This window comes from Coffea eugenioides, chromosome 3 (assembly GCF_003713205.1).
Source record: "Coffea eugenioides isolate CCC68of chromosome 3, Ceug_1.0, whole genome shotgun sequence".
Lineage (NCBI taxonomy): Eukaryota > Viridiplantae > Streptophyta > Magnoliopsida > Gentianales > Rubiaceae > Coffea > Coffea eugenioides.
The window spans coordinates 951,899-972,614 of record NC_040037.1 but is presented as its reverse complement, the minus strand read 5'-3'; the positions used below and the strand labels follow the sequence as shown (position 1 = coordinate 972,614).

Sequence of the window (20,716 nt, the reverse complement as noted above, 5' to 3'; positions counted from 1 at the left end):
ATGACAATATTTATTATTAAATCAAATTAATATAAAAGATGAAATATATTATATGAGGAGTATAGAGAAGATGTGAAAGTCATTAAAAAGGGAGAAAAAAGAAACAAAAAATCGTTAGATAGAGAATATTAGGTTGTTTAATTAGATAAGAATTTTGAACATAATTAACAAACAAGGGTAAATTTGGTAGATAAGATAAGGTAGTTGAAGTAATTCTATTGATTCTTATCAGAATTAAGCATTCAGTTAAGATTCTTGTGCTGAAAAAAATACACACAGGTTCAGCACTGCTTAACAAGTTCAGCAAATAGATTTTCATTTATCAAACACTTAAAACATCTGAATGTCTGAAACAATTCAGATTCAGCACTTTTTTATGTTATCAAACAGACCCTTTGGCTTGAAATCATTGCATGATCTCAATTAGAGTAATAGATAAAATCTTTGGTCCAACTTTTCGTTCTTTTTGTTTTTTGTTTTTTTCCCCACTTATCCATCATTGCATTACCTCAATTAGAGTAATAGATAGAATCTTCGGTTCAACCTTTCTTCCGTGTTAAGAATTAAACGTATTACCAATACCAACCAGATTGAGATTCATTATCAACTAAAATTGTCAGTTTCTTTTCCTCTAATATTTCAGCCAACGATATACAAATTCAAGAGGAAAACATAAGAACAACCAAACACTGAGCTTTAGTTCTGTATCTTCAGTGTAACTCCTTCAAGTTGTGTACGAGGCTTTGTTCGGATTGCCGGTTTTCGTCGAAAAATTACGTCGTTTTCCGTGATCACATTTCCCTATTACCTTTTTCCCTCACATACATCAAATCGTTACAGTAATTTTTCAATGAAAAATCACGGAAAATGCAATCCAAACACAACCAAATTTCCTTCAAATTTACATATGCTAAGGCTTTTGTTGGACAAACAGTGCAATAGAAATCGAGTTGACCTTTGCTTGACCCACAATATACATTCATATTTCACAGTCCTTATTTTTCCTCATGGAATATCGGTACAAAAACAGACGAAACATTTGAAATGGTTGGATTGCTTATATAGACGACAACATAATAATTTTCACGGGCATAATTCGACCACAGCAAGATGGCCAAAAATGCAGATCAATTCGCGCCAGACAATCACTACTGTATATGCTCGCCCTTGAAAAGAAAAAAAAGCCATGCATCAGAGCATTAAACGACGTGTCATTATGATCAAAACAAGGCCAGAAAGAAAAAGACTGAAATTAGTCCTGTGCCCATTGCTATGTTCCTCCTGGATCCGCTCAGCTACATTAAAGTCACCTGTGGAAAACAGAACTTTCTCATGAATTAGAAGAAAATACTCGAATAGATAAGTTATGTAGCTCGGTTCTCATTTGTCAATGATCAAGGGTCTTGTTTTTCGTTTAAGAGCCAGGATTTCATTCTCATCCTGCAAGAAGACCAAACGAGAAAACGCGTAATCGGACAAGCTATTTACCTCTTTTAGGGCCATAGCTACATCCGGATTTGATTGTCTCTCTCACATCACTTATAGTGGCCTGATTGTAGAACTTGAACTGCAAGAGTACACCTTCGATGCAGTTAAGAACAAGGTGTGTCTCAGAGACACAAGGTCCACTGCAGTACTGGTCTGTGTATTCTGCTGGCACGTTAAGGTCTCCACTCGAGGACAATCTATAAGCTTCACTGCAGCTGCTGTAAATCTGTAGTTTGTTCAACCAGACAATAATGTTAGTCTGCTAAAGAGTTGCATGATCTCAATTCTCAAAGGCTAGGATGTCCTGATACATGATAATCTAAATGCCTCTTGCAGGAAAATGTAAATCTTGATTTTACTACATGAGTTGATGGGCAACTTTACTTGCTTTTCATCGAAACATTGCAGGGCTTCATTGACAATATGATCCGGATCCTTATCCACGCTTCCTGTTTGGGGGTAACCTTGATTTGCACCTACTTGTCCGGGCAAATATTCATTTGCAAGTACTCCTGCAGCAGCTGTTTCTGAAGGAGTCCCTTGTGATTTGCCTGCAAAGGTTGCAATGAATCATAAGAAGCTGTGAAAAAGCCAAAGAAACATGACAACGGTTTCAAATACAAACCAAATTTTCCAAGAGAAATAAGGATATAAAACACAGCCAGAGCTAAACGCGAATGCCTCAAGGCAAATGAGAAAGCCATTGCAGAAACTTGTATTTTTTCCAAGTGAAAAGTCACGTTTATGTTAATAATAGCCTAAGCATGCACATGCGGCCTTAATATATAGCTTTATTGGAAATTTTCAACTTGCAAATTTCAAACCAACCGACTGTTTGTTAGAAGTTCAAGAACTACCCGCATTATATATGGCTTATGAAAAAAGGAAATGGGGGAAAAAATAAAACCCTCGTTTACAGACGAGCAAGAAATCTGGTTTTTGCTTGTATAAATGTAAAATGGTGGTGTAAAGACTTGCGTAATTGACAATTATAGAGGAATTTGGCTAGCACCAGAAAGCAGTGATCTAGAAGGTTAAAATTTGTGTAGCAGGCTATTAAAATATTCACCTTTTATAGGTGCTACCAAACAAGCTTAACATAGAAGGGTATAACTTTGATGTGCTATAACGTAATGCACCAAATACAATAAGGAAAATGTAAATGTGCTAGGTAATCTGTTCTCCAGATTTGGATAAAGAATGAAGCAGGCCAGACTCCAGAGATGACTAAAGAAGAGGCAGTTGAACGGCTAAACCACAACCGAGAATTTTAGCCATCAGAAAGCAAACCTTGAAAGTATTACCCATACGTACACTTCAAGTAAAGTAAAATTCATAAATCTCCCCATTCCGATACGAAAGAGCAGAACAAAGTCTACAAATGCACTTTTTGCTGCCATTAAATAAGAAAAACTCAGTTGCCACTAAACTATTGGTTGGATCATATTTTAACCATCAAATTATTTTTTGTCAGCAACCCGTGACTATTTGGTCGATAATTACTCTTAATTTGTGAAATTAGCAGTTAATCTGTGACCAAATAGTCACAGATTCCATTGTATTTTCAGTGTATTTTCACTTTATTCCATTGTATAATAATTTGCATTATTCCAAAGAAAAATTGTTACAACGTGGGGACCCCAGCAAGAGATCCTCGTCCTGTGGGTTACTAATGTAAAAATATAGCCCTGTTTGGGGGTTCATGTACAGCGAGCTAGTTGCAAAACCGGAGTAGCCACAGTTAACTGGAAGAAGAGTATTCCGACATATTTCTTGAAGCCTTCAAGACAATTTGTGCATCATGCCAGGATGTACAGCTCAAGTGTTACAAATGATAATCCTGCCACACTCCCTGGCACAGTCATGGAGAGGATGGAAGCAACTGCCATTTCTTTCTATGGACATTTGCTATGTACTTCGCCAAAATCGCCTGTCCTTGTTTGATTTGGAGATCATATGAACAAGCTCTCAAAAATGAAGCAGGAAATAAGCCACATTCGAGGAATCAACTCTTGTTTCCTAGCTTCCTTTTTCCCTGCTATCAGACCAATAAAAGGATTCATCAGCTATTTGTTCTGTCCAATCCCTTTTCTGCATAAAATAAAATGAAAAGAAACGCACTAAACCACAATGGCTGTCAACTTCGAAGTAGTTTCTCCTTAGATTATCTCAATATTTACAAAATGCATGCTCTCTCTCTCTCTCACACACACACACACAAAACAGTACCTCGAGGTACAAAATGAACTTGAAACTAACGATAAAATTATCACCACATCATTCAACAAGGTTGTGAGTTCACTCTTTTGGATGTTTTAAGCTAGAAAAGGCCTCCCAAAAACCATAACCCAAGAGCTCATAAATGCAAATAACTTTGTTAAACAACAATAAGATGAAATTCAAAAAATGAAAAGCGAAGGCAGTAACAGAAACAACTCACCCCATTAATGCACTAAACCACATGATTCCTGATTTATTGGAAGCCTGGATCAGAATGTTATCCTCATGTCATCTCAAGGCATGTTGCATACAGCAGAAGACCGCATGAATCAGTACAATGCGGAGTACACCAGTTTAAAACCATACTAGAAAACACTGATGGGCTTTAATGGCATACCTCTCTCCCTGTAGTCATTATAGATGTTTTGCGCTTCATGAAATTTAGCTTTCTTAACCAAAATTTGAATAAATGAGTTACATGTATATGCATCAGGGACACATCCATTAGCCTCCATACAGTGAAACAACCTTATTGCTTCATCAAATCTTCCTAACTCACACAAGGTCCTTATAAAAGCTGTGTATGTAAAATTATCAGGACTCAAATCCAATGCTAACATGCTTAAAAGCAGTCTTTGTGCCTTCTCAATCTCATTACTTCTGCAAAAACGTTGAATTAGAGCGTTAAATGAGAAAACGTCAGGCCTTATCCCATCAATTTGCATTTGTCTCAACAGATTCACAGCTTTAGAGACATCTCCAGTGACACATAACCAGCGGATTAATATATTGTATGTGTGTGCATTTGGGGTGACTCCCCACTCCACCATTTCCGTTAAACAATCAAAAGCATCCTCAATTTGGTGTGCTCTACAAAGTCCATCAATCACTGAACTAAAAGTGTAGATATCAGGTCTGAATCCATACTCTAAGAACATTACAAGCAGTTCTTGTGCCTTTACTATATTCCCAGCCTTGTAGTGTGCATTAATGAGAGTATTGAAAGTAACAAGATTAGGGCGAATACCTCTGTTATGCATCTTTGAAAAAGCTTCTGAAGCAAGTCTAATCATTTTTGCCTTGCAGAAGCAGTCAATCAGCATATTATATGAATTTACATTCCTCACAAGCCCATCATGGAGCATCTGCTTCAGGTATTGATTACCTTTTTCTTCTCGTCCTGAGCTGAACAATACCTCAATAATAAGCAGATACGTTCTTAACCCCACCTTTGTACCCAGTTCAGTAAATTTATCTAACAACTGGCAAGTCTCCTCAAGATCCAATCCCTTAATCAAACAAGTCATTGTCACATCAAATGTTGAACTATCGACAGCATAACCCCTTTGACAACATTTTCTAAGAAATGCAGCAGCCTCCCTTGGCAAAAAACTATCAGAAAGGCAGCATAGTATCGCATCACAAGCAACTTTAGGCAAATTAAGCTCTCTGTCCACCCATCTTGACAATAACTTAAAGGCTTCAGATGGGGATAAACATCTAAACAATCCATTAACTAAGGACCTATAAGTAGCAGTATTTGGGGTCACATTCTTTTCCTTCATTTTTTCTAGAAAGGCAAATGCCTCATCTACACGTTTAGCAGTACAAAACCCATCAATTAGGATTGTATATGTAAACACATTGGGTGCAAATCCCATTCCCTCCATTTGCTTCAACAAACGAAGTGCCTCATCAACTAAGCCAACCTTACAAACTCCATGAATGAGAATATTATACGTAAACCTGTCAGGAAAACATTTATCCACCTGCATTTGCTGAAACTTCAGGTAAGCCAGGTCAAGTGAATTAGCCTTCACTAAAGCGTCAATGACTGCATTGTATAACCTAGTGCTAGGACTGAGACCCAAATATGATATCTGCTCATAAACTTCAGCGCAATACTTCGCTAGCCCTAACCTCCCCCAGCTGCCAATCAGAACACAAAGCAAATCCTCAGTAATTCCAGAACCAGAATTTCTAATATCCTGAACCAGTTCAGCTGACAACAAAACTGGACCTTTCCTATAAAGGGTATTACTCAAAACACCCCGAATCGACTGATTCTTGCCGAATGAAGGGTTAATACTCAAAACCCAGATATAAAATCGCAGAGGGAGTAAAGGGTTTTCTTGATTTTGCAAAATACTAATGATTGACTGGCAGTTCAAATTCACTCTCCGGGCCTTAAACTCTTGTCTCAGCAATATATACCAATCTTTTCTCGACAGAATGTGAGTAAAGTACTGGTGATCAATGGGCTTCGAATGCAATCTCGGGTTTTGTTTAGGAACCGCAGCAGAAGTAATTGAAATTGGATTCAAGTTAGGATCTTTGAAATTTTTACCTGTTGAAGGGGCGGCAGGGTTTCGAGCAAACGGAGTTGTTAAAGACTTGACCTTTGCGGACTTTTGAACTCTTAGTTTCGTCTGGCAATGTTGTTCCTTCTCAAAAGGTGCAGCCCTGGAAGCCAATGAACAAAACCTTCTCATAGTCTCTCATTCCATCAGTACCTCTAGAGGAAAGCTGCCTTTACGTTTTCCATTTGATGGAATGGAGACCGCCTCACAGGAGTAAGATGCTACTTTTATCTTTTCTACTCTTTTTTTTTTTTTAATCTTCCCGTTCAAGAGAAGCCAGTTTATTTAAGGACACTGGACATATTCCTAGTAATTTGTGCAAAAATTGTGGAAAGAGCACGTTTGGGTATCTAAAGAGCATATGTAGAGATTATCTATTAAAATGTACTGGCAATAGTCCAAAATATTGTATAAAAGTAAAAGGTTGGAGATGGAAAGAAAAGAATTTGAATTAAGAAACCAAAACATTATATACTATGTGAAATAACAAGAAGTTGAATTATTGGTTGCTTAAGTAGCAAAACGATTTTTTGTTGATTAAGTTAAGGAGACTTGTATATATAATAAATGGGACAATTCCAATTTTAATATAATTATATTTGATATTTTTACAAACCTTTAATTCGTTCATTATAGTTTGCATATGTTTGATGTGAAGCTGGTGCTAATTATGTTTCCACTTAACCATTAGTTGTGGGAGCTACTGGTCAGAAAGTTGAACTCTCGTTCAATCTAGTTGGTTGACAGCAGGGGTGCTATCGAGCCAGACTGCTGGTGAGTAGCTTACGAGCGGCTCAATCAAAAGCTTGGCCCGAATTTGGTTTGACCGAATTCAAGTTGCTCATTACGTGTGTCGAGTCGAGTTTGAGCATAGAAGTAAATAGTCGAGTACTCAACAAACTTAATCGAGTATTTGTATTATTTATATTTTATATATTTTAATTATGAAATGACTATTATAGGTTCGTATTTTAATAAATTTACATGAAGTAATGTTCAGTAAAAAAAAAGTGATGGATGGCAAAATGGTAATCGGATAAATCTAAAATGTAAAAAATTAAAAACAAGAAAAGGAAAACTCAAGCCCGAACTTGATAAGGCTTGCAATTTACTCGAGCTCAAACAAGTCGAGTTCGAGTTTGATTTCCATTATGTCAAGTCAAATTCGAGCTCAAATTTATATACTTGATCGAGCTCGAGGTCAATCTCGAATAATATTGATAGTGATCGAATTCAAACTCGAGCATGGTGATACTTGAACTCAACTCGACTCGAGTAGCGCCCCTAGTTGCCAGGGTTGGGATAGAAGGGAATGGGGACCGGAGAGGGAGGGGATAAAGAAAAAAAGGTTTCCACTTCCACTTATGTGGGAAGCTTTGTCCGTAACATGCATACACATGCTTGTGACAATTACATTAATTTTGGCTATGGTCAAATGCATATAAAGAAATGCATGCTGAACTTGATTGTTTTTTGGTTCTTGCTTCCTTTACTGTTTGATCAAGCTCTACAGGCGTTTCAGTTTCAGTTATTTCAAGTTTTCCAAGTATTTCATGTATATATTACAGCTGACTGGTGGTTCATGGTATTGTGAGTTGCTTTTTAATTCCTTGCTTTCCATGAGCAAGAGAGTTCCCAAGTCTGGATCTTCAACTATTGTGATGAGCCTAGTTGGATCTTAAAAACCAAAAACAAGCCTATTCATCATCAACCTTGCACAAAACTTGAAAGGAAAAAAATTTACGAAAGAAAAACTTATTGAACCACCAATAGTACAAACTACACGTACGCCAATCGATGCATGGTGGCAGTTATAAAGTGTGAACTACATATAGATGAGATGAGATGAGATGAGATGAGATGACTCTCACTACCCTATTTTTTTGTGGGGGGGGGGGGGGGTGACTCTCACTGCTTTAGCACTCTCTATGGAGGAGATCTACTCCACCAGTGGCAGTAAATAGTAGTAGTAATCGACCAAGGACTTCAGATTTAGCCTAACCCGCTATGCTATGATTTATGAAGAATCCCTTCCACTTCCAGACGTACAAGTTGGCCTCCTAGGAGGCAATTGCTGATGAGGCGTTCTCTGCAATTTGTCAATTAAAACTTGATTAAATCAAGAACCACCAAAATTCTCTCATATGCTAACACTTTTACATTCAATTTACTTGTTGCTACGTCATTTTTCTTACACAAAATATGACTTTAACTTTGTAGATGAGATGGCAAATGGGCTCTCAATTAATTTGTCAATTACCTGTAGCTTTGGCCGCAATGTCTCCACAGCAACCGTTGATTTCTCATGACATGCGCCTGCACCTTGCTGTTTGTCATTCGTAGTCGATTAATATTTGGCAGTCATCGTTATCAGAATTCATAACAAAACAATGCAAATTGCACCTAAACTTAAGCTGTATTTGCTCAAAAAAGCCAAAAAAAAAAGGACTATATTGAAACTAAGATATTGGACTCGGTCGCTCCTTGGAAGAAAGGGGAGAGGAAGTCCTTCCATTAAAACAATAATTTTGTTTCATTTTTTAAAAATTCCCTGCAAATCTAAATTAAAGTAAATAAAATTTATTTTTTCATGTAGCAAAATCTGTCGTACTACCTTGCACAAAGCCCAGTCTGCTGAATCAAAGAAGGCTCGCTCGGGATCCTGCATTCACAACAGTCAGTATGTTTTTCCTTTTTAATAAAAAATATATATTTCTTCTTAATTAGAGAGAGAAAGAAAAAAAAAAAGCCAAAGTAGATTTAAATGACTTGCCTTGGATATTAAGGGCTTTTTCTTTGGCACGATTCCCCCATATTTCTTGTCTTGAGATGCCACCTGCCCCGAATTGAAAAGGAAGTCGGCAGATGTGAACAATAAAATAATTCATGTTATCCGCATCCTCATATATCTAGTCTTGTCTTGGAGAAAAAAGGGAACTCGGAAATTTCTTCCAATTAAGAAAACACTACTTTCTATGACCTTGAAACTCAAACATTAATGAAACAAGAGTTCAATTATTCCTCCTCCTACTTGACGCTGGAGACAGTAAAATGGATTAGACTGATCTGACAAATCAAGTATTTCCGAAGTATTCAGCTCAGGATGAAAAGATGATCCAAGCTGTACAAATATAGCCAGTAGTAGTAATTAGCAAGCGAAAGCATAATTGATTTCTGATAAACCGATGGTGAAGAATATTCCCAGGAAAGATGCCAACCGGTCAATGACTTAGCCTTTTTTGTTCTGTAGTCCAAAGCCGAACGCTTTGTCTTTTGTTAAAGCCTTAAAGGAGGATGCCGCCAACAACTCTCAATTTTAAAAAGTGATTGACTAATGATTTCCAGTTGCTGGCGTTTCCTTCACCCTTACTCAAATTTCATGCCTAACTCGAAGAATTCAAATTATTATTTGTTTCCTAAATTCAAATTCAAATTCAAAGATTCAACTTTTCATTCTTTTACGCATGTTTCATTATTATGCCGCCCGTTCAAAGTTGGACTGTTTACAATTATTATTAGTGTTGATGCACGATGAGGTACATACAAATTATTATTATTGTTCAAAGTTGGATTCTGGTATACTTCACTTCAGACAATTGTTAAAACAAAGACTAAAAAACGAAGAAGAAGAAGAAGAAGATTGGACCATACAAAACCCCGAAAGGCAACAAAATTTAACCCCAAAAAAATATATATATGTGCAGATAGTTGGTGGTGGAAATATCATCTTGCTTGTTGATGATGTCTCTAATTTATGCTCATGGGTCGGCTGGTGGTTACAAATAGCTTTTTGTGTGGGGGACATGAAAGCTCACAAGGCCATGACTGATATATCGTTCAAAGGGACCAAGCGAGCTATACATGACACATGAATTATTTGCCCCACAAATCCTAGGAAATCTTATGTCCATATATATATATATACACATATATAAAAGAAAAGCGTAATAAAAACACAAACTTATATTCACACTTTTTCCTCAATGCATTACGTTTTTGTCCTGGCTCCATGTAACTTTTAGAAATGCTACAACGGCAGCTAATCCGGTCGAGAATACTTGAAAAGGCTCAAAAACAAAAAAAAAAGTGCCAATGCCAATATAAGCAAATATTAATGGTTTTAAATAGCAATAATTAGCAATGGCGCAGATGAGTATCCAATGCAGCAAATTCATTAAAAAAATTTATGTTGAGAACCAGAACTCTGAACATCCCATAATGTAGATCTATCTACTGAATTCACCTTTTTATTTTGTTGTTGTTTTCTTTATAAAATTTATTTACAAAAAAAAAAAAAAAAAAAGTATATAGGTTGACGGAGAATGAGAAAGAGGATGAGGACGAATTCAGGTTAAATAGATAAGATAAGGACAAAAGGAGTTTTAGCTAGAGATGAATACCTCATGATTTTCGGTGGCAGAGGCAGTACGGTGCTGATGTTGCTCTTCGCTTCTGCCAACGCCTGCCATCTGCTAATCCGGTTCCTGTTACATCACTCATTCCTTGTTCATTAGCATTTAGTAGTGGTACTTCTATTTCCTCATCAATCATTAAAAATTCAAAAAATAATCACTAAAAAGAGAAACATACACACACACACACACACAAAATAAATGCCAGCTGAACTCACAAACTTGTGTGTGTACTGCGTGTGTGTGTGGTTTTGATCAGCAAAAGTGGTGGAGGAGGGAGGAGAAAATCAGCAGGGAGGGAAACACCGGCTGTATATACTCTGTTAATGGCTATATGTGCATTGCATATTTATAGTGGCATGTACAGGTTATAGATTTAGCATTGAGCCGTATATACATATATATATATATGTATATAGCACTATATATTAAGATGAATAGTGGAAAAACAGAAGAATCCAGGCGCCATAGTCCAGAAGAAAGAAGGAGAGAATAAGAGGAATGCGTACCTTGAGGTTGAGGGAAACAGGAAACTAGACGAAGCAAGCAAAGGATGAGAGAGAGAGAGAGAGAAGAAGAAGATAAAAAGAGAAGAGAGAAAAGAGAGAGTGCGGAAGGTAGACGTTAGGGGAAAGGGATGGTTGAGTAACCCGGTTAGATAAGAATGTTACTCCTATCAAATAGTAGTATGTCTATGCATCTTTGGCTATATATGTGTGGTTAATTTTTATGCTTATTTTATATAGACAGGCTCCATTGGTAGTCGCTTCCATATATATATATATATTAAAAAAAATACAGTCTTTTTTTAAAAAAAAATTTTCTTGGGCAGATTAATGGGTTCTTGAAACACACTAGTATTATTTTCTGTTTAACCTATTAGATTATGAAGCATCTGCGATTTTCTTGCAAGCTTTTCAATGCAGTGACAAATTTATGTGCTGAAATTGTTACAGTATTAAAGGAATGTTCAACAAAATAATACTCCCTGTTTTGGCTTTCTTGTCGGTGAATGAATAGAGATGGGATGATAAGGTTGGATTCTGGGGGCAAATAGACTTAAAAAGAGAGGTAGAGAGAGAGTAGGGCTGGAGTGGTGGAGAAGAGAAAGCAGCTAAAAGGGGCTCTAGTTTAGATTGATTGCATTTCGCTGCTGGTTAATGCTGTTAAGATATCAACGTCAATTGGGACCATTGATTAAAAGGCACACTGAATAATATCGTCCTAACCATCCTCAACACCGACACCTCCTCTGCATTTGCATTTGCATTATTCACGTGCTCTTTTGTTAGCTTCTCAAATTTTTTTGCATTTCTTTTGTTTTTGCAAGAATTTGGTTCCATTATACTATTTTTTTTTTTTTACTGCAACGATAACATTTATATAACCTAATCTATCCTGCTCTAGAGGATAGGGGAGTCTAAAGAAACTGTATATAAAGGGTAACTTACTAGACCAGAAGGGTGCTCTGATTCCATTATATCATTCGTGTGTATAATTGAGCGTGCAATGACATTTGTTAGCACGAGATGGTCAATGACCGATAGATGGCAGGGGACTCGCTCATGAGATGCACCCTCTAAGGTTAGATTTTTCATGTTTTTCTCTTGATGGATATTCTTGGAACTGTTTATGTCTGATGCAGTAACATGTTGATTCATAAAAAACTGGGGAACTTAATTCACAAGCCGAATATAGTCAAGTGATTTTCAGTCAAAAGATTTTGAGTTACCAGTCTTGTGACCGAATATGAATGACAGATAGTAGGGGCGTTCCTCGGCACTTGGGAGAAGGCTAGGAGATTGCAGAAAGCTTATGGCAGTAGTATTTCAACTCTGCAACTAACAACACACCAAACTTTCAATTCTTCAATTATTTCATGTGTAAGAAGTACATCATCGAGTTCTTTCTACACTTGCCAATCTAAGATGCATTACAACCTTTTTCTACACTTGATCTGGTCGTATTCATTCATGACTAACCAAATTTCCTTTCTTTTAATATATATAATCCCTATGAACCATGTCACATTCACAATTGCTGTTGTTTCATAGGGTTGAAATCCAGAATTGTACCAAAGAACACACCACTATTACTTCTAACTTCAAACTTGGAGTGTTATGGCGTGCTCAAGATCTCCAATTTGAAGACTGTGCACACCCATCGGAATTCTTCGAATTCCAAATCGGTCCACAACACTGAGGTGCTTGCAGGCGTCAAAATGAACACTAATCCTCTGTTGAGCCCCAGCCAAGACATGGACTTTCTCGAATGCAACCAATTGCTTTGCAGGAGCCCATTTACCGGCTGGAGGTGTTGAAAATACTAAAAGAGAATGACTTCCATCCCTTTCTCCTACATTTTGTACATCAAAATGCATGCCTAACTTCATAGCATCACAGTTGCTGTGAGAAACTCTGACTGCATCCTTCAACAATGTCATATTTTTAAATGCATAATTGCTTGCTAGAGTCACTGGAACGGTGGTTGGAGCATGGGCTAACGCTACCTTAAAAGCTGTATAACTCAGACCAAAACCAAATGGAAACACAACTGGTCCTTTGTAAAATCTGTAAGTTCGTCCCGGATAGCCTCTTGATGGATCCGGCCTCATACCCATATCTGTCATTGGCACTTTAACTACATAGTCCTGTGGATACCATGTCATGGGAAGCTTTGCTCCTGAAATGCAACAACGCAACTTTCTCGCTCGTATCATTCTGGAGATTCTTTTATAGGAAAAAAATAAAATTCAGAAAATGAACACAGTTTCTTGAATACGTTAAATCTTTATGTACCTGGATTGGTTGTTCCAAAAATTATATCAGCAATGGCAGCACCTCCAGCTTGACCAGGGTAGCCGGCCCACAAGATGGCTGCAATGCGTGGATCATTCTTGGCAAATGTGACATCCACAGGACTGCCACACATCAAGACTAAAATTACAGGTCCTCTTGAAGCTCTTGCCACCCTGGAGACAAGTTCCTGCTGTAGTCCAGGCAAAAGGAGGCTTAATCGATCCTTGGCTTCGGCTTCAATCGATTGATCTAGCCCCATCACTAGGACAGTTGCATCTGCCTGCCGGGCAGCAGCCTCAGCTGCACCAAATTGGTGGTTACTGATGCAAGCAACACCATTGCACCCTGCTTGATGAATTGTCCTAGCATATCTTCCTATGCCTTGCAAAGGGCTAATGTAACCACATGGTATCCCTGCACCATGAATCAAATGTTTGTTTTGAGAATATGAATGGTAAAGATCGATCCGGTCTATACTTCACCAAAGTTCATGAAAACAATTATTTTTTGCCTTGGAAATCGTAATTTTTTTTAGACTAAAAACTATATATCTTGAATATTGTTCTTATTTTGGCGTTTTAAAATAAGCTTATTTTCTTTTCTTTGTTTTTTTTTTAAATTTTTTTCTCGCCCAATACTGGCATTTACTCCAGATACTGATAATCAGCTGTAGCCATTTTCCCTTAAAAAAAAGAAATGACATCAGAAAGAATGTTGGGATTGAGAAAATTTTTACTTACCAGCATAGTTGCCTATCATAGTTTCCGTGGCATCAGAATTGGGCCCAATCACGGCAACAGTGTGGTGAAGGTGTGTAGACAGAGGCAAAGACCTGGCCCTATTCTGGAGAAGAACAATTCCTTGATGGGCAGCTTCAAGGGCTAGTTGTTTGTGGGCGGGTGTACAGACATCTTTTGGACCCAAGTTCAGGTAAGGCTGTCTAGCTCCATCGAACATGCCCAAGCGCATTTGGACATGTAATGTGTTTGTTAAGGCCGCATCAACAAGCGCCACGGATAGTTTGCCGGCACGAATGGCCCTCTCAGTGAAAATTGCAAGAAAAGGCCCACAGTCCAAATCCAATCCTACAATGTTAATCATTCATACCAACCTAATTAGCTACCATCTATATAAATTTGGATTATATTCTCATTTGGATCGACTTTATATTGCACACAATGCCAACTGTAATGAAGATTTATTTGACTATAAAACACTTTATCTGAATGTAAGAGTCGGTTTGGATTGCATTTTTTGAGGAGTTTTTGTAGAAAAATTACTGTAACACATTCTGCAGAATGTAATGTACGTGAAGTAAAAGAATGATTGAAAATGTAAGGAAAAAAAAATTTAATAAGGCCTAAATTTTTTGTTAACTTGTTTCAAAAGTATATATGAAGTAAATGGAATATAAATGCGATAATATATCTCGAATTGAAGTAACCTGCTCTAATGGTAGCTGCAACTGCATCTTCTGGAGTGGGGGTGAAATGTTGTTGATTAAAGAAAGTGTCGACGGAATCACAATCAGAGACAATATACCTGCATGAGATTGGATTGAATTAGTGGCATCTCTATGAGTAGTATCATCATCAAGAAGAGATCATCAGAAAGTTAATTATTAGAGACATGTACCCATCCAGCCGCCACTGCCCACGGATGGTTCCACGAAGCAGGCTGGGATCAGCACAGGTGGGCTTTCCATTGACCTGATTGTACGAGCACATTACACTGGCCACCCTGCCCTCCACCACACAAGCTTTGAAGGGCACGTTGTAAGTGTCCTCCAAGTCCTGTTTGTTTACCTGTACTCGTCAAGAAATAGTAGAGTCAAGCCCCTTTAATGAACGATGTACAACTGATTTAGATGGCAATTACTTGTGGCTTATTGGCATAATCAAGCCATTGGGTAAGGCTATGAATTTATAAGAATGAAATTTCCCTACATAAAAAAGTTGTAGCATTTTTCTAAATTTTTTTTTTGTTGGTAATGTTACTATATTTGTGGTGGGCAACTAAGCTCTATTGCTTGTTGTCCCGATTGTAATTCACATAGCCTTGTTTGTTTTAGGTTGTTTTAAATTTTGTAAAATCTGATTACAGAAATTGATCGTGGAGAATAATCAGAATCAGCAAAAGCAAAGCTACTCTTTGAATGATCATAAATTTTAACTTTTTCGATCATTAAAAAATCAATAATCAAAATATAATAGAAAATATCGCTAAAACTGATTATCCACAATCATTTAAAATAATCAATCGAGAACAATTCTTACCCTGGCATTGAAATGGAAGCGGTCCACATCATTCCACTGATCCAGGTCATAAGCAGTGTAGTGTTTGCAACAAGCAGCAACCTTCAAGCTATTCCCAACTGGGCTCTGAAGCCCCCTCACGTAACTGGTGGCGTACCTAGAAGCCACAATGGGGTCTTCACCGGGGGTTTCCTGGCCCCTCCCCCATCTCGGATCTCTGAATATGTTCACGTTTGGGCTCCAAAATGATAGACCGGCAGCCCCTCCATTGTACATTGCTCTCGCTTCATCAGAAACCACCTGCAAGCCACTTATTTGTTTGGTACGGAGTATATGACAACGTCATCATTCCTTCTTTCTCCCTTTTTTCTCAAAAAGATTGTCACAGTTGCTCTTTCTTTCTTTTTTTTTTGTAATAGGGAAAAATCACTGAATTCTAGATTTCATCATTTTAAATTTTTTTTAGGACTTGTCCCGAATACTTCAGGTGTCCAAATCACATTTATTCGTAAAAAAAAAAAAAATTTATCGCCAAACTAAGATACATTACATTAAAAATGAAACATTGATTGAAAAAAAAAGGTTTAAATTCTGCTAAAACATGGACTTTGGGGGACGGTTGGAGTAATTAATTAGCCGCTGTAACCACAAAAGTGCCACCTAATTAATCAGTTTACTCAGGGGACAGAGGTAAAGGTTAGCATTAGTTGAAGGTTGCGCTGTAGGTTCTCATTATTAAGCATTTAGGGTCGCTCTTTTCCAAAGCAAAAAGTCATTGTCAGTCTAGTAGGTTATCAATTCGTGTACTACTCTGTCTTTGAAACTGTCTTTTGATGCTTGATCTTCTCCTTTTCAACAGGGAAAAGCTGGAGGTTAAAAGATGAAGCTAATCATCTTCTGACTAGTGTGTCAAACAATTATTTGCATAGATGATGAAAAAAAAATGACAGAAAAAAGACGTTTTGAGTTGAACTGGCTGGCTAGTGAGACTTTTCAATCCAATCACCTTCTACCCTTGCTAATAAGTCGTCTAATAATCTTGTAGCTACCTAATCTGTCTGAAGAAATTGGCAGCACAAATTAATCGTCGTGAAATTGTCATAATAATTGCTGTCAATTGGCTACTTAGTTGATCATCACAATTAAGCTGTTAATTTCTTAATCTGTCTGGACCATGACCAGCCTCACATCATAGCAATGGTCCCCTCATGAGATGTGCCATGGACGCATCATACAATTAGCTCAACAGAAGCTTGGAAAATCACCATTCGCGGGTAAAAACATGGCAACTTGCGTGATCCTGAGCAACATATCTGGCCCTTTTTACCAGAGGAAGACATACAGTTTTGTGTGTGTGTGTGTTTTTTTTTTTCCCTTTTGTGGATGCTCGAGAGAACATACATGAGTGCACTTGTGACCTTTGTTGTAAAGATTACCAGTCATAAAAATTTTTCTCGATTGAATCAGGAACCTTGATGGATTTTTCACGGCATTTGATGGCACTAATAAATTTGAAGTTCGAGTTCTTGGATCAACCCGACAAAAAAGATTCCAGCTTTGTGTGCGCATATTTCTTAGTGTGGCATCAGAAAACTTCAAAGGGTTATGACATATGATCAAGAATATTAACATATTGGTAATGATAGCTCAGTTGCCATCCACTTGCGTGCTTTGTCTGATGTGTTGCTGGCCCTATCTTTTTGTGCACCTTCTGCAATCTTTAGGTATAGGCAAAAAACAAGAACTACCGCAACTAATACCACCAATGATTTCGACAAATATGTCTTCAGGGTTCCTTCCTAACATTAAAGTTTCACCATAGCCAGAGCTACAGCTACCTACCATATGCAGCCCAGATTGAGCTACCAAATCTCTTTTCTATACAATTCTTTTGGACTGTTATTGGGCAGAATTCCTTTATAGAAAATAATATATTTATTCCCGTAGTTTTAGGTTCATTAATTAGTTCTTTACAGATGAAAGAATGGTCCAAAATGATCTTCTGAACAAGTTGGAGTAAAGCTAGGTAAAAGGCTAGGAAAATGTTTAGGGGCTCAAAATGACGCTTAATGAAAAGTTATAGGACTATTGCAACAATTTGCTAAGTATTTGTATTTTCACCTAACTCATATCACATGCAAACACAAAACTGTCAAAAGGTCTGTCCTTGATGACAAAGCAGCTAGGACGTCTTGTGACACTGTCACATTGTAGCATCCCAATTCCAATGATCAATCACGAAGAATTCGCCCCCACGACCAAATTTTTAAGACTTAGCTTACCATCTTTGAGATGAATGATAATTTCATGGGAAACAATATTTGTTAAGGAAAATTAGTAGGTTCTCATGCAAAATCATTCTCTTTTGACGTTTGATGTGTTGGCTGCTTTTTGCTTAAACACACTTTATACCTATTTGAGATTGCCTTTAACAAAATAAAGAATCTCACTGGTGCATATTAAAGCCCTCTTTTACTTTGAATGAGATAGAAGTAATGTGTTTTGTGTCGGCCATAAGAAAAAGAAAAATTAAGCAAGCATATTTTTACAAAGTTCGTGTTGTACAGGTGACATGCAGTGCAGTAGTTATAGGTCCAAATCGTATTACGCTCTCAGCAGCATCAGGGCTTGCCTAGAGTAATCAAACTATTATGATATACTACGTCATGATCAGACTTAGAAATTTAAAGAAAGTAATTTAAAAACCGGAGATGGAAGACAACGAAAAATGCCATACCCGGCCAATTTGTTCCCACAAGGAAGCATTGAATGAGGCGGCGGTGGTGATAACTTGAGGGAAGCTGGTTGCACCGGGGAATTCACCTCCAAAATGGACTCCGGGTGATCTAGCCACCCCATGAAGCGCCTCCGACCACCATTCGTAGCCCTTGATACCTAACCTCTCCACCGGTGCAGCATTATTTACTAGCAATCTTATTTTTTCCTGCAATGTCAGTCGTCCCAGCAAATCTTTAACCCTATCTCTTATATGAAGAGAAACGCTACAGAAGGGGAAGGTTTTGGACAATGCATTGTTGGGGTCGCACGCGAATGGTGGACGTGATTGTCCCGTATAAGAGGATAGGAAAATGAGAAGGAAAATGATGGGAAATGAGAAGCATTGCCGTTGGCTTTGAGCCATGTTACTGTTATTTGGTTTGTTTTTTCGTATGTGAAGGGGATGGACTGAGAGCGAAGTGTATATATAGAGAAAAGTAGAGTTAAAATGGCGGCTATCGTGACGTGGAAATTGGAATAACAAGCTTCGTGATTGGATTTCCACGTCCTTAATTCTTAAATTCATCCATCCCTCCCCCCTCCCTTCCAAGAGAGAGCAAGGAATGGGAAAGAAAGATGCAAATTAAGACTATTGTTTGGTGATGAGTGATGAATTCGTGGGAGTGAGATAGTAAAACACGCAATTTGCAATTTTGCATGAAATTGGAAATCTATCCTCCTCCATGCAACGCATTTCAGATATATACGTGCACAGTGACTGAAATGCTTTATAGCTTTTTTTTTTGTCGGATACGATAGACCTACACTGTTATATACTAGGAGGAGGGAGAATTGAAGAGATCTAGGGATAATCCGGAGGAGACTGAACCACTACCGGACCACACTGGTGTACCACGCACTCATATGAATTTTGTTCAACAAGCCCACATATTGTGGCAATTGGTAGGAGCCAAGGTTTGAACCCAATGACATTAGCAATACTTTTTTTTTTCTTTCATGTGGCTCGCAATGACAATTTGCTAATGTAAAAAGTAAATAAAAGATACTTATAAAGTCTAAGTACGGAATATAATATTGATTCTAAAAACCTATATGAAGATTACGGTATTTCAATTAAGATATTTGGGAAGGGCATCGTTAGTGAATATATAGAATGATTTTTTTGTTGTCTCGGCCATTTACAAAGTTACATAAACAAATGGCTAAGATGTCGACGAAGTTTTTGTCTAATGGTTAAAATTAAAAATTATTAAAAATTAGAGATTTTAAATTCAAATCGTCATTTCTCCCTCTTCGATACTAATGAACTTAGCAGGTAAGAAGTAATTTAGAATTGACCATGACGAAACACCTAAATTGATAGACATATAAAATTTTCATATGGGATTAATTGCCATCCAAAATTAGGGGAAAAAGGAAAAAAAGGAAGAATCAAATCGCCTTCGGCAAATGAAGTTAGGTAGCAAACTTCTTTTTATTCCATATTGATCTGTTTTCCCGTTTATGCTTCGTTTATTTCATTTTAGTGCTAAAGTTGTTATGAGAAAGTACCACCGACGCAAAGTTTGCAAGTAAGGGAGTAAGTAAGTAACTAACAAAGCTATTAGTAGTAAGTTAATTAAAGCCATTCGCAACGCGGATGTAAAGATTCCAAGTTCTCGTACGTTTCTGTGATAAGTTTGGGAGGACCACATTTTGCATTCACAATCAGGAAGTAGGGGGCGTCACATCGCCCTGATGTAGATACTGATCGTGCCTTGAGGGATTAATTATCTCAATATAGGATATGATAAGCAAGTAATTAATATAATTATTGGTTGCACCTTGAAAAAGGATAGGATACATCTCTATTTGTCTATTTTCTTGATGACAGCTTTAAAACCACCACAGTACAGAGATCGAAAGCAGGCAAAAAAAAAAAAAAAGGATTGATATGGACAGTTTTATTGACACAAGAGTGGGACTTAATTACAAGGGCTTTGCCTGGTATGGATTATATATGCATCAATAGATGAAGCCTATAATTGCAGACTGATCGCATTTATCACATCTAACCTATTTTGACTGATAAATCGAGGCAAACGAATGATATGCCATCATACTGCGTCGACATGTAAAGAAATATGCAAACATTAATAATTATGGTTGCGTTTGGTCAAATGTCCCACCTATTCATCTCTTTTAGTTATTCATCTAATTGTTAACAAGAATCAGACTGGAACAAGCATTTGATTTGAGATCTTGAAGAAAGAAATATGTGTATATACACAAAAACCAGAAGAAAGAAATCCGTGGGCGTGTAGAAATAATAGGGATGGAGCCCTCGTGATGATACCTGATCGCCCCGTGATCAAAATTCCTGCTAATGGTAAAAACGTGAGGTTCGTCCTGTCGCAGGCGTAATAATATTTATTGACTTTTGTTGGTGTGTGAGAGTGCGTGTA

General features: G+C 37.5%; 4 protein-coding genes across 6 annotated transcripts; all 4 read right to left on the bottom strand.

Annotated features, from left to right (window-relative positions):
• Positions 1-964: 964 nt before the first annotated feature.
• On the bottom strand, positions 965-2,192 carry LOC113767075. Its single transcript, XM_027311244.1, has 4 exons — positions 2,114-2,192; positions 1,873-2,039; positions 1,489-1,714; positions 965-1,310 (listed from the first exon to the last, which is right to left on the bottom strand). The coding sequence occupies exons 1-4, from the start codon at positions 2,190-2,192 to the stop codon at positions 1,192-1,194; spliced, it is 591 nt and encodes a 196-aa protein (XP_027167045.1). The 3' UTR covers positions 965-1,191.
• Positions 2,193-3,053: 861 nt separating this feature from the next.
• Positions 3,054-6,258, bottom strand: LOC113764627 (putative pentatricopeptide repeat-containing protein At3g16890, mitochondrial). 2 transcript variants are annotated; one of them, XM_027308589.1, is made up of 2 exons: positions 3,929-6,258; positions 3,054-3,526 (listed from the first exon to the last, which is right to left on the bottom strand). In XM_027308589.1, exon 1 carries the CDS (start codon positions 6,198-6,200, stop codon positions 4,074-4,076), a length of 2,127 nt encoding a protein of 708 aa, XP_027164390.1. In that variant the 5' UTR covers positions 6,201-6,258; the 3' UTR covers positions 3,054-3,526; positions 3,929-4,073. The 2 variants fall into 2 exon arrangements, with proteins under 2 accessions (XP_027164390.1, XP_027164389.1); XM_027308588.1 differs by having other exon boundaries at positions 3,054-3,523.
• A 1,534-nt stretch (positions 6,259-7,792) lies between these two features.
• Positions 7,793-11,161, bottom strand: LOC113765100. 2 transcript variants are annotated; one of them, XM_027309158.1, is made up of 6 exons: positions 10,990-11,161; positions 10,469-10,552; positions 8,842-8,904; positions 8,683-8,730; positions 8,329-8,394; positions 7,793-8,157 (listed from the first exon to the last, which is right to left on the bottom strand). In XM_027309158.1, exons 2-6 carry the CDS (start codon positions 10,535-10,537, stop codon positions 8,086-8,088), a joined length of 318 nt encoding a protein of 105 aa, XP_027164959.1. In that variant the 5' UTR covers positions 10,538-10,552; positions 10,990-11,161; the 3' UTR covers positions 7,793-8,085. The 2 variants fall into 2 exon arrangements, with proteins under 2 accessions (XP_027164959.1, XP_027164960.1); XM_027309159.1 differs by lacking the exon at positions 10,990-11,161 and adding an exon at positions 10,699-10,807.
• A 1,161-nt stretch (positions 11,162-12,322) lies between these two features.
• On the bottom strand, positions 12,323-18,683 carry LOC113767055 (beta-D-xylosidase 1). The gene is made up of 7 exons (XM_027311223.1): positions 18,271-18,683; positions 15,555-15,833; positions 14,914-15,083; positions 14,723-14,820; positions 14,019-14,363; positions 13,279-13,692; positions 12,323-13,162 (listed from the first exon to the last, which is right to left on the bottom strand). Exons 1-7 carry the CDS (start codon positions 18,673-18,675, stop codon positions 12,585-12,587), a joined length of 2,289 nt encoding a protein of 762 aa, XP_027167024.1. The 5' UTR covers positions 18,676-18,683; the 3' UTR covers positions 12,323-12,584.
• Positions 18,684-20,716: the final 2,033 nt, after the last annotated feature.

Excerpts from the sequence above, each read along its gene's own strand:
- LOC113767075 (XM_027311244.1), bottom strand. The coding sequence starts at position 2,192 with ATGGCTTTCTCATTTGCCTTGAGGCATTCGCGTTTAGCTCTGGCTGTG. Across the intron at positions 2,040-2,113 it reads TATTTCTCTTGGAAAATTTG|GCAAATCACAAGGGACTCCT; the intron begins GTTTGTATTTGA and ends CAACCTTTGCAG. Across the intron at positions 1,715-1,872 it reads AATGTTTCGATGAAAAGCAA|ATTTACAGCAGCTGCAGTGA; the intron begins GTAAAGTTGCCC and ends AACAAACTACAG.
- LOC113764627 (XM_027308589.1), bottom strand. The coding sequence starts at position 6,200 with ATGAGAAGGTTTTGTTCATTGGCTTCCAGGGCTGCACCTTTTGAGAAG.
- LOC113765100 (XM_027309158.1), bottom strand. The coding sequence starts at position 10,537 with ATGGCAGGCGTTGGCAGAAGCGAAGAGCAACATCAGCACCGTACTGCC. Across the intron at positions 8,731-8,841 it reads AAAAGCCCTTAATATCCAAG|GATCCCGAGCGAGCCTTCTT; the intron begins GCAAGTCATTTA and ends TTGTGAATGCAG. Across the intron at positions 8,395-8,682 it reads CAGACTGGGCTTTGTGCAAG|CAAGGTGCAGGCGCATGTCA; the intron begins GTAGTACGACAG and ends AATGACAAACAG.
- LOC113767055 (XM_027311223.1), bottom strand. The coding sequence starts at position 18,675 with ATGGCTCAAAGCCAACGGCAATGCTTCTCATTTCCCATCATTTTCCTT. Across the intron at positions 14,821-14,913 it reads GGGCAGTGGCGGCTGGATGG|GTATATTGTCTCTGATTGTG; the intron begins GTACATGTCTCT and ends AATCTCATGCAG. Across the intron at positions 13,693-14,018 it reads TATGATAGGCAACTATGCTG|GGATACCATGTGGTTACATT; the intron begins GTAAGTAAAAAT and ends TTCATGGTGCAG.